The 12,690-nt window shown below is 41.3% G+C and overlaps 1 protein-coding gene across 10 annotated transcripts in view; it reads left to right on the top strand.

Moving 5' to 3' along the window:
* TOP6BL (TOP6B like initiator of meiotic double strand breaks) overlaps positions 1–12,690 on the top strand; it is a 92,538-nt gene that overhangs the window by 77,770 nt on the left and 2,078 nt on the right. For 9 of the 10 annotated variants that reach the window (XM_073809212.1, XM_073809220.1, XM_073809211.1 and 6 more), the window contains 2 exons: positions 2,118–2,393; positions 10,535–10,613. In XM_073809212.1, coding sequence (XP_073665313.1) covers positions 2,118–2,393; positions 10,535–10,613 — 355 coding nt within the window. The remainder of the gene's footprint in view (positions 1–2,117; positions 2,394–10,534; positions 10,614–12,690) is intronic. The other variant, XM_073809214.1, reaches the window with a different exon arrangement.

A 12,690-nucleotide genomic window follows, 5' to 3' on the forward strand; every position in this document is an offset into this window, starting at 1 on the left:
GTCTACACAAAGGAATGAAGAGTACTTAAAATGGTAACTATGTGGATAAATATAAAGACTTTTCTTATTATTTAAATCTCTTTAAAACATAATTAACTTTTTAAAGCAAAAACAGTAATAATGTATTTTGAGGTCTATAACCTATGTTAGAAGTAAAGTGTATGACAACAATAGCACACAGACCAGGAGGAGAGAAATGGAGATGTATAGTTGTAAGAATTTATGCTATCTCTGGGGTGGTATAATATTACTTGAATAAACTGGTAAGTTAAAGATGAAAGGAACCATCAAAATAACACATCCAGGAGTTATACCTAATAATCCAAGAAAGGAGATAAAATGGAATCATAAAAAATATTCAACCCTCAAGAGAATGAGAAGACAAGCCACAGGCTGGAAGAAGATATTTACAAGACACCTCTGATTAAAGGACTATTATCCAAAATACACAAAGAACTCTTAAAAATCAACAAGAAAAAAAATTTTTTTTATAGTCATAGATAGATAAGCTTTATTCCAATGTCTACATAAAAATGAGTTGATGTCCAACAGGAAAAGGTTTTTCCAAAGGGTTAAAATTTATCAAACAACAGAACTTGGTCCTTTTCCCTTTAGTTTGTCTCTCAATTCAGTTGGCTGACACATCATTATTAGTATCCACCCTTACTAATCATTTTCACCACACACAATATCTAAAAGTCTTCGGGTGGCACTTTCCATTTCTCTGGAAATCTCTTAAACTGCTTTCAGTTACAAGAGATGGGCAAGGTTTTTATCTGCTCATACTCTACTCCACTGGAGACAAAAACACATCCCTGAATTCTCTCGTTTAAATTGTGGCTGTTGGCAAAGTGTCCAAATGAAGAACTTAACGCTAACACACAAAGAACACAGTATAATCTCTGTATAACAGTAACTTTGCTTTAACTTTTTCTCATTAAAGAATTATTTTTATTATATCTCCACAAGGAAGTTATAAAAAATACCTGTAAAAACATTGAAAAGGCTCTTAAAAGTCCTGGAATGAAAAATTCTGAAGTATAAATTATGATACATCATCTATGATTTGCAAATAAGAATAAAATAAATTCTACAAGCTAGACTTTCTGAGTGATTTTTTTTTTTTTTGCCATACGCGGGCCTCTCACTGTTGTGGCCTCTCCCGTCGCGGAGCACAGGCTCCGGACGCGCAGGCTCAGCGGCCATGGCCCACGGGCCCAGCCGCTCCGCGGCATGTGGGATCCTCCTGGACCGGGGCACGAACCCGCGTCCACTGCATCGGCAGGCGGACTCTCAACCACTGCGCCACCAGGGAAGCCCTGACGATTTCCTATTTTCATCCCAATTGAGTTTTTGAAAAGCTATATAATCTGTCGACACGCACAATCCACACAGGAACTTGCTGCTGCCACTAATGATGAAGTCAATCTGAAGGACAGAGATTTGTATGCTGGATGCGCCAGGCTCTTCCATGCAACTGATTGAAGTGGTCGTCTCTTATTTTTTCCCTTATGTTTTAAATAAAAGTAAATATACATATGGTAAAAAATTTAAATGGTACAGAAAGATCTAAAATAATCAGTAAATATCCTTTTCTCCCATAACCTAGAAAATCTGATGTCTTCCAAATCATCAGTCGTATGAATAATTTGCAAAGTGAAGTCAAACTTGGAGTCTCCTCATCTGAAAATTATTCTCAGGACTTTCGGAATGTGTTGATTCTGTCATATATTACTTCTGTTACAGAGGAAAGCCATGCAGTCTTCTTTAAAAAAACTAATTACAAAAGCAACACTCACACTCTGCTCAGAGACAGCAAGTCCAGGCAGCACCTTGTACAGGATCTCGTCCTGGTTACGGGCAGATTCCCTGGTATTATCCAGAGTCACGGGCGGCAGGAGCTCAGCCGAGCCCTTCCTGATGCCTCGGATCCTCCTGGCCAGCGGCACATCCTTTGGGAAGAGAGTGACGCGGCTGGCATGTAAGGAGAGGAGATAGGCATCCTCAAAGAGATGAACTAGAAACGCTTCTGCTGCCTCTTGTAGGGCCAACATGGCCTGAGCTTGCCAACTGAAGTCCACACCACGAGTGAATTTAACACATATTTCTCTTGCCAGGCGGCAGAAGGGGGTTCTTCCTTAACAACAGGTGTGTGCTCTTCTCAAGAGTTCGGATCTCCTTCAGAACCCAATGTCTCCAGCGAGCAAGTCGACGGGAGGAAGTGCCTAAGTATGGGCCCGGCCGGGTGGCGGCAGGAGCCGGGCTCACGGTGCGCCTCCTTGGGGCTTCGGACTTGCGGATCCATCGGCGTGGGCCCATGGCTGGCGCTCAGGGTTGCGGACCCACGGCTCCTTCTCGGCCTTCCGGGTCCAGAGGCAGAGGCTGGCGTCCAGGTGAGGCCCAGCAGCACCCCGGCCGCATGCCCCGGCTGGGTGGCGTTCAAATTGCCCACTCGGCCGTGGATTCACTCAACAAAAATTTTTAAATGGGTCAAAGACCTTAACAGATACCTCACGAAAAATGGCATGAGATAAGCAAATAAGCACATGAAAAGATGGTCCACATCATATGTCATCAGGGAAATGTAAATTAAAACAACAATGAGATATCACTACACACTTACCAGAAGGGCCAAAATCCAAATGCAGGCAAAGATGTGGAACAACAGGAACTCTCATTTATTGCTGGTGGGAATGCAAAATAGTACAGCTACTTTGGAAGACAGTTGGGCAGTTTTGTGTAGAACTAAACATACTCTTACCATGTGATCCAGTAATCATGCTCCTTGGTATTTACCCAAAGGAGTTACAACTTAGGTCCACACAAAAACTTGTACACAGATGTTTACAGCAGCCTTCTTCATAATTGCCAAAACTTGGAAGCAACCAAGATATCCATCAGTAGGTGAATGGATAAATAAACTGTGGTACATGCAGACAATGGAATATTACTCAGCGCTGAAAAAGAAATGAGGTATCATGCCATGAAAAGATATGAGGAAACTTAAATTCATATAAGTAAGTAAAAGGAAGCCAACCTGAAAAGGCAACATACTATATGATTCCAAATACAGTGCATGATATTCTGAAAAAGGCAAAACTCTGGAGACAGTAAAAAAAAATCAGTGGTTGTCAGGGGTTAGGAGGAAAGGAGGAATGAATAGGGGGAGAACAGAGGACTTTTAGGGCAGTTAAATTATTCTATATGATAGTATAATGGTAGATATGTATCATTATACATCTGTTTGAGCCCACAAAATATACACCAGGATGGAACCCTAACATAAACTATGAAATTTGGATGATAATGATATGTCAGTGTAGGTTCATCAATTGTAACAAATGTACCATTCCAGTGGGCGATGTTGATAATGGTAGAGGCATCAGTGGGGACAGAGGGAATATGGGAAATCTCTCTATCTTCTGCTCAATTTTGCTATGAACTTAAAACTGCTCTAGAAAATAATCTATCAAAAAATACTCAATCTCAAAGAAGAAAAAGATGAAAAAGAAAAGGGAACAAAGAACAGATGAGACAAATAGAAAACAATAAGATGATATATTTAAACCCAGCCATATCAATTATCGTATCAAATATAGTCTAAACAACCCAATTAAAAGGCAGAGATTGTTAGATTGAATAAAAAGCCAACTATATGCTGCCTACAAGAATCTCACTTTAAATATAAAGACAGAAATGGATTAAAAATAAAAGAATAGAAAAAAGATATACCATGCTTACACTAATAAAAAGAGAGCTGGAGAGGGTATAGTAATATCAGACAAAGTAGAATTCAGAGCAAAGAATATTACTAGGGATAAAGAGGGTTACTTCATAATGATGAATATAATACAGTGAATACAATGAACACAATAGCTCTAAACATTCATAAAACTTTTTAGAGAGTTTTTAAATGCATGAAGCAAAGTTAATAGAACTCTAAGGAGAAATGAAGTCCACAATTATATTGGGAAGTCACGACATACCTCTCTCAGTAATTTGTAGAACAAGTAGACAGAAAAATCAGTAAGTTTGGGGACTTCCCTGGTGGCGCAGTGCTTAAGAATCCTCCTGCCGATGCAGGGGACACAGGTTCGAGCCCTGGTCCCGGAAGACTCCCCCATGCCGTGGGGCAACTAAGCCCGTACACCACAACTACTGAGCCTGTGCGCTAGAGCCTGCAAGTCACAACTACTGAGCCCACGTGCTGCAGCTACTGAAACCTGTGCACCCAGAGCCCTTGGTCCACTACAAGAGAAGCCACCGCAATGAGAAGCCTGTGCAACGCAATGAAGAGTAGCCCCACCTTGCCACAACTAGAGAAAAAGCCCGTGTGCAGCAACGAAGACCCAACACAGCCAAAAAAAAAAAAATTAGTAAGTTTGTAGAAGTCTCAAATAACACTATGAATTAACTTTACCTAGCTGATATTTATAAAATACTCTGCCCAACCACAGTAGACTAGACTATACATTATTTCTAAGTATGCAAGGGACGTATAGCAAGATAGACCATATTCTGAGCCATTACATACATCTCAATAAATTTTAAAGGATCTGAGTCATATAAAGTATGTTTTTGACCACAGTAGAATTATTATATTTTATTATTTTATTATAATAAAATCAATAAGAAAAAGATATCTGGAAAACTCCAAATATTTGGAAACTAGATGACACACTTATAAATAACCCATGGATCAAACACAAAATCAAAAGAGAAAGTAGATAATTTTTTTTTTTTTTTTTTTTGCGGTATGCGGGCCTCTCACTGTGTGACCTCTCCCGTTGCGTAGCACAGGCTCCGGATGCGCAGGCTCAGCGGCCATGGCTCACGGGCCCAGCCGCTCCGCGGCATGTGGGATCCTCCCGGACTGGGGCACGAACCTGTGTCCCCTGCATCAGCAGGCGGACTCCCAACCACTGCGTCACCAGGGAAGCCCGAAAATATTTTATTTAATTAAAATGGAAGTATATATTATCAAAATTTGTGAGACATAGCTAATGCAGTACTTAGAGAGGAAAATACCTGTGTTAGAAAAGAAAAAGGTCTCGGGACTTCCCTGGCGGTTCAGTGGTTAAGACTCCATGTTTCCACTGCAGGGGCAGGGGTTTGATCCCTGATTGGGGAACTAAGGTCTCACATGCCATGTGGTGCGGCCAAAAAGAAAAAGATAAAGAAAAAGGTCTTAAATCAATGACCTCAGCTTCCAACTTCAACTAGAATAAGAAGAGCAAATTAAACATAAACAGAAGTATGAAATAATAAAGATCAGAGTGGAAGTCAATAAAATGGAAAAACAATAGAGAAAAAAATCAGTGAAACGTAAAGGTGGTTCATTGAGAAAGAAGATTAATAAGAGAAGACACAAGTTGCCACTAATATCAGAAATTAGAGAGGTGGCATCAGATATTAAAAGGATTATCGGGGAATATTATGAACATTGCACTAAATTTGACAATTTAGATTAAATGGAAAATTCCTTGAGAGACATAAATTACCAAAGTTCACTCAAGAAGAAATAGCTCCATATACCTGGTAGTTTTATAGTATTAAAGAAGTTGAACCTTTATTTAAAAATCTTACCGTCATGTTCAGATTATTTTAAAACTCTCAAACCTCAATAATAAGAAAACAAACAAACCAATTTTTTTAATTGGCAAAAGATTTGAACACACATTTTACAAAAGAAGATATACAAACAGCAAATAAACATACAAAAGTATGGGGACTTCCCTGGTGGTGCAGTGGTTAATCACCTGCCAATGCAGGGGACATGGGTTTGAACCCTGGTCCCTTCCACATGCCGTGGAGAAACTAAGCCTGCGTGCCACAACTATTGAAGCCCGCGCGCCTAGAGCCCGTGCTCTGCAACAAGATAAGCCACCGCAATGAGAAGCCCAGGCACTGCAATGAAGAGTAGCCCCCACTCACTGCAACTAGAGAAAGCCCACGCGCAGCAATGAAGACCCAATGCAGCCCAAAAATATAATTAATTAATTTTTAAAAACATACAAAAATATGCTCAACATTATTAGTCATTAGGGAAGTGCAAATCAAAACCACAATGAAATAATATTTCACACCTACTTGTAATAAAAAGACTGACCATACCAGGTGTTGGCAAGGCTGTGCAGGAACTGGAACTCTTATACCCTCTTTGTAGGAATAAAAAATGATACAACCACTTTGGAGAACAGTTTTGCAGTTTCTTAAAAAGTTAAATATACACCTGTCTCACGACCTCGACATTCTACTTCTAGGTATTTACCCAAGAGAAATGAAAGCATATACCACACAAAAATGTATACACCAATGTTCATGGCACATCTACCATATTTGTAATAGCCAAACACTGGAAACAACCCAGTGTCAACAGGTAAAAGAATAAATACACTGCAGCATATCCGTTCAGTGGAATACTACTCAGCAATAAAAGGAGTGAACTGTTGATACACACAGTAGGATGGATGAATCTCTAAATAATCATGCTGAATGAAAAAACCTGGAAATACAAGAGTACATACTGCTTGACTGAATTTATAACAATTCTATAAAATGCCAATTACTCTGTAGTTACAGATCAGTGGTTGCTTGAAGATGGGAGGCATAGGAGTTGGAGGGAGTGGAGGAGTTATGAAGGACAGAAGAAACTTTTGAGGGTGATGGATATGCTGGTTATCTTGATGGTTTCACAAGTATATACATTTGCCAGAACTTATCAAATTGTACATTTTATAAAGATGCAATTCATTATATGTATGCAAGCTATATCTCAATAAAGTTGCTATAAAAATTATAGACACTGTTTCTGAGAGACACCTCTTCTGCCTCTCTCCCTCTCCTACTTCTGTTTGCCTGATCAGATGGGGAGGTTTGGGTACCTAGTCACCCAAGGATCACAGCATCTCATGGATTTGCCCACTCTCCTCTGCTTTGTAGCAGTGAAGCCCCTATAAATACTCCCTTCACCACACTGTTTTTTCATGGCTGCATGTACCTTCTAGGAAGCACCTTCCTAGGAATGCATCTGCCGTTCCTTTCAGCTGGCTCACTGCAAACACTCTTGCTGGTTTCCCTTCAGCTCGGTAAGCTGCTGCCCACAACTTGAGCGAATAGGTAAAAGCTAATACCCATTGTATCATTACCCGTGGATGCTGTAACAAATTACCACAAATTTGGTAGCTTAAAAACAAAAGAAATTTATTATCTCAGAGTTCTGGAGTCCAGAAGTCTGAAATCAAGGTGTTTGCAGGGCCACACTCCCTCCAAAGGCTCTAGAGGAGAATCCTTCCTTACCCCTTCCAGCTCTGGTGGCCCCAGATGTTCCTTGACTTGTGGCCACATGACTCCAGTCTCTGCCTCCATCTTCATGGCCATTCCCCTTTGTCTCTCAAGTCTCCCTCTGCCTTTCTCTTACAAGGACACCTGTCATTGGATTTAGGGCCCTCTCTAAATCCACAATGATCTTATCTTGAGATCCTTAATTACATCTGCAAGGACCCTTTGCACATTCACAGGTACTAGTGGTTAAGACTTGGACATATCTTTTGGGGGGCTACTATTCAATTCACTACAGCTATCTATATCTTCAAATTTCTAGGGATAGGTCAAGGGTAAGGCATGTGGCATTATCATAGGACCTGAGATACATGGGCAGGATCTACAAGTGTTTCAGCCTGTGAAGTCCTTTTGCTTGGGCCTCTGTGATATCCCAGTGAGATCTGAAAAGGAAATGATCTGACCTCCTTTGCCCCACTGTATTGCTATGGTGATGACCCATAGCCTCAGGGCCATTCACAGCCCAGTAAATTTGGCAGATGGCTGGCTAGTCTTATGCAGTAGTCACAGGGCTTGGAAGGAAGGAACATTTATTGAATCCCTAATCTGTGCCAAGATTTCCACTTTAATCTCTACAAAAATCCTGAGGTAGGTTGTAGATTTCCCATTTTATAGATGAAGAAACTGGTTAGGGAACTTTTCTAATTTGCCCAGAATCACGCAGTCAGTAAATGGCAAGGCTAGGATTTATAATGAGTTCTCCTGGATCCGAAGCCTAGTAACATTTTTGCCATATAGGACTCGATCACAAGCCCAGGGAATATAAGTGACCAAACCCATACTTCCCTACTCAAGATCATTCCCGTTTCCCTCGGAAAATGGCCATTTAGTGATTAGTAACTTGTTAGTGGCACACGACTGGCACCCAGTGGCTATAGCTAAAAACTACAAGATGAATGATAGGTCCAATTCTTTTACCTCTGCACCAGTCCCTCAGTTTCCATTTCTAAACAGGTAAAGTAGAATAGCTGACCTCTTGAGTAACATTGAATAAAACCATCTATAGCTATTATATAGTTTATGGAGAAATGAAAGAAATGAGAGAATATTTAGGGTTTTATAGAATATATTCATGGAAAGGTCGTGCCAAGAGTGGAGATATTAAGCCTTGGTGTTGGAACAGAGGACAGTGGGCCATGAAGACAAGATAGTAATCCTGGACTTACTGTCACATTTGAGTGTAGGGACTAAAAACTTAAACCCAGAGTAAGCAGGAGCAGTAGCATGGAGGCAGCTTCCTAAGGAAAGGTATTGTTTCGCAGGTGGTAGACCAGAATGAAATGTCTCATAGAGTGTTAAACTCAAGGAGGTCTATCCTGAGGATAGGGCTCTCTCATCTGGGGGACCTGATGAGAATGGAAGGTGTGCAAGGCTCTCCTAGGACTCAGAGATTTATATCTGAATGTAGGTATTTCCTTGGGTAAAGGTTTGTCTATTACATGAGACTTACTAGGCTGGAGTGAAGTAAAAGAATAAGCTTTTTCTTAAAGAAGAAAAAAGATGTTTGGAAATTTTCCTAATGCTGTTTCTTTTTTCACACCTTTAGGGCCATCTTTACCTCTTCTATGTTTCTTGGAATATAATTACTTAGAAACTGAAACTTGCCTTGTTAAACAACATATGATAGAATACATTTTTTTTGTTAAATTCACATACCATAAAATTTACCACTGTAAATTTACAATTCAGTGGTTTTAAGTATATTCACTGTGGTTTGCAGCCATCACCAGTAAATTCCAGAACATCTCCATCACGCCAAAGAAAAAAACCTTGTACCTAATCTGCAGTCAGTCCCAATTCTCCTATCTCCTGTCCCCTGGCAACCACTAATTTACTTTTCCTCTCAGTGGATTTGCCTATACTGGATATTTCATATAAATGGAATCATACAATAAGTGGATTTTTGTGTCTGGCTTCTTTCACTTAGCATAATGTTTTCAAGGTTCATCCATGTTGTAACAGGTAACAGTACATTCCTTTTTTATGGTTGAGTAATAGTCCATTGTATGGATATACACCACATTTTTTAATCCATCCATCAGTTGATAGACATGTTATTTCCACTTTTTGGCTATTATGAATAATGCTGATGTAAACATTTTTGTGTGTGTGGACATATGTTTGTCATTCTCTTTGGTGTATAGCTAGGGGCAGAATTGCTGGGTCATATGGTAACTCAAACTGTTTTCCAAACTGGCTGCATTATTTTACTTTCCCACCAGCACTGTGTAATGGTTCCAATTTTTCCATATCCTCATCCACAGTTGTTATTATCTATTATTATTACTACCATCCCAGTGGGTATAAAGTGGTATCTCATAGTGGCTTTGATTTGCATATCCCTAATGAATAATTATGTTGAGCATCTTTTCATGTGCTTATTGGCCATTTATATCTCTTCTTTGGAGAAATGTCTATTCAAATTCTTTGTCAAACCCATTTTTTTATTGGGTTGTTATTTTAAAGTTGAACTATGAGTTCTTTATTCTGGATACAAGTCCCTTATCAGATATGATTTCCAAATATTTTCTCCCATTCTTGTGGGTTGACTTTTCACTTTCAAGTGTCCCTTGAAGCACAAAAGTTTTTAATTTTGATGAAGAGGATATCTATTTTTATATACTTGTATTGAAAAACAAGGAACTGGGAGGATTGGGTTCTGACCTTTGTTTCTCTGTCCAAATTGAACCAAATAGCAGGGCTTTGAAAGCTACACAAGACTACAAAATGTGCCCTGTGGCTTCCCATGTTTGACCTCAGTCAGTCATTTGTTGAGCACTTACTGTGTGCAAGGCACTATGCTAGCTGTAAAAGAGATACAGGCATGATGAACCTTACAATGAATTTAAGATGTAGGAAATGGACATAAATACATAAATTGATGAAAAGGGGCATGCAATGCATACTTAAAAGAGCCCAAGGAATGGAGCAGACAGTACATGAGTGACCAGAGTTCAGAAAAGCTAGGAAATGCCCGGAATGGCTGGAGTGAACTGCAAAGCCTCCAAAAGAAGAAGGAAGTCTTAAAAGTTGGGGGCTGGGCAGGGGGTTCACATGAGCCAGGAGGAAGTAATAGGGGGTTCCAGGTGAAGGAGGAAAGCCCTGTGAGGTCAACAAAGCCACCAGGCACGTGATCTCACTGGGGCTTGTTCATGCTTCTGCAAAACTCACTTAGGACTTCTAATTTTTTAAGCAGCTGCTCCCAGAGAAAAATAATGCAGAGCAGAGCACAGAGGATGCACATGAGAACAGCAGCCTGGAGCTCCTTGCAGGTAAGGTTTCATCCAGCTTTTCAGGTGAGCCCTGGATCAAAGCTGGGAAGTCAAAGATGTGACTTCAAACCTTCAGACAGCACCTTACACCACAGCAACGTTCTGGGCTTTGGTTGTGGCTCCCACCACCACTCTGGGTATTCTGGGGCAGCAGGAGGCATTCCCTTCCAAAAGCTGCTACGATAGGACTAGAAATTTCTCAGTTTGTGCAGTTAGATAGCTGCACATGATGGGGCAGGGCCCTGAATTCAGTTGGTTCCTTCATGTTTTCATCATTATAGTGTTGCTACTGTGGCCGTCCTTAGTTCTGGTTACTACTGTGTTTGGGGCTCCGGAGTCTGCTCCTGGTTGCAGACACCACCTCAACCTTGATAAATGTTATGGGGAGGTGTCAGTGTGTGTAATGTGACGGTGATTATATTGTCTTTTCCCCTCCCTCCAACACTTAAACAGCCTTCAGGGCCTGCAGTAGCAGGTGTGTATGTCTGAAAATAATCATAGCCACTGGTGCTTGAACTGGTATGGTGCAGGTGCCAGGCACTAGTCCGAGATTTGAAAGTGTATTAACGCTCTTAATTCTCAAAACAGTACTATGGTACTATTATTATCCTCATTCTACAGATGTGGAAACAGAGGCCCAGAGATGTCAATAAACTTACCTGAGGTCACACAGCTAGTAAACGACAGAGCCAGAATTCAAACCCAGGCAGTCTGGCTCTGGTCTATCTCTAACAGAGCCAGGCTGGTGGGGATGCACTGTCGGACCTAACAATGCCTGGGCTTGAGGGAATTTGGGGACTGCTTTCAGCAGCGTGCTTTGTTGGTAAAATTCCTCTCTCCAGGGTAACAGCTACAACATACTGCATGGCGTCTGTGCTTAGGCCTAAGATGTGTTTCTGAATCATTCTGTCAATTAAACTGTATTTTAAATGTTGTGGGGGCTGTTCCTCCCAAAAAGAACCCTGCAGCAAAGGCTGGTACAAAGCCAAGAATCTATAATTTAGATTTGGAGATTTAGAAGAATGGAAGTGTATCATATAGCACAATTCAGCATTCACCACATACGATTCACTATTTATGTAGTGAAAAGACAAAAGAATAAGTACTTTCCTTAGAAGAAAAAAATTAACATTTAATTCAGCACCTTCTGTGGACCCAGGGAGATGCTAGGCTCTTCCAGTGACCACTCTCACGGTGACCCTTTGGGGTGGGTAGCATTGGCCCCCTCTCACAAGAGACAACCCAGGTTCAGAGATAGGATAGAGCACTTAGCAGGAGGAGGATCTGAACTCCTGCTGCCTCTATAGCTCATGCTTTCTCTACAATGCAACATAAGCCTTAAAATCTAGGTGTTTATGATCTGGTGGACCGCCCCCTAGAAGAGTGTTTGAGCTGCTCTGCCTTACAGAGCTGCAACTCTAGTTGCCGTCAGTCCTATGTTCCACATGGGCAGCTACACTGAAGAAAATCACTAAGTGTGTGATGCCACTGTACACCTGTGGTCCATTCCCTGAGGAGCCTTCAGTTTGTCAATTCTTTCCATTGTCTTCCTGGCCTTCTCCTCAGTGGCCACTCCATCCTTTTTTTTTTTTTTTTTTTGTGGTACGAGGGCCTCTCACCGTTGTGGCCTCTCCCGCTGCGGAGCAGAGGCTCCGGACGCACAGGCTCAGCGGCCATGGCTCACGGGCCCAGCCGCTCCGTGGCATGTGGGATCCTCCCGGACCGGGGCACGAACCCGTGTCCCCTGCATCGGCAGGCGGACTCTCAACCACTGCGCCACCAGGGAAGCCCGCCACTCCATTCTTTTAAAAAACTACCAAGCCTCGTCCTCCTGATTTAGCCTCCTACTTCACTTACTAATCTCTTTTTTCAGTAAACTCACCCAGTTTGTACTCCCCCCACTGCCAGAACCTTATCAGCATAGGGACTCACCCCCTCCAGGCTAAGGGGTGGCATTATCCTTACTGCTTTCATGGTAGCACGTTATCATCTCTGCACCTTCAACTTCTTTTCTGAGTTCCTTTCCCTCAGGAGGTCCATCTTCAAAAGGATATCTCCCATGATCTTGAACTTCTCC

The sequence above is a fragment of the Tursiops truncatus genome, chromosome 8 (assembly GCF_011762595.2).
Source record: "Tursiops truncatus isolate mTurTru1 chromosome 8, mTurTru1.mat.Y, whole genome shotgun sequence".
Classification (NCBI taxonomy): domain Eukaryota; kingdom Metazoa; phylum Chordata; class Mammalia; order Artiodactyla; family Delphinidae; genus Tursiops; species Tursiops truncatus.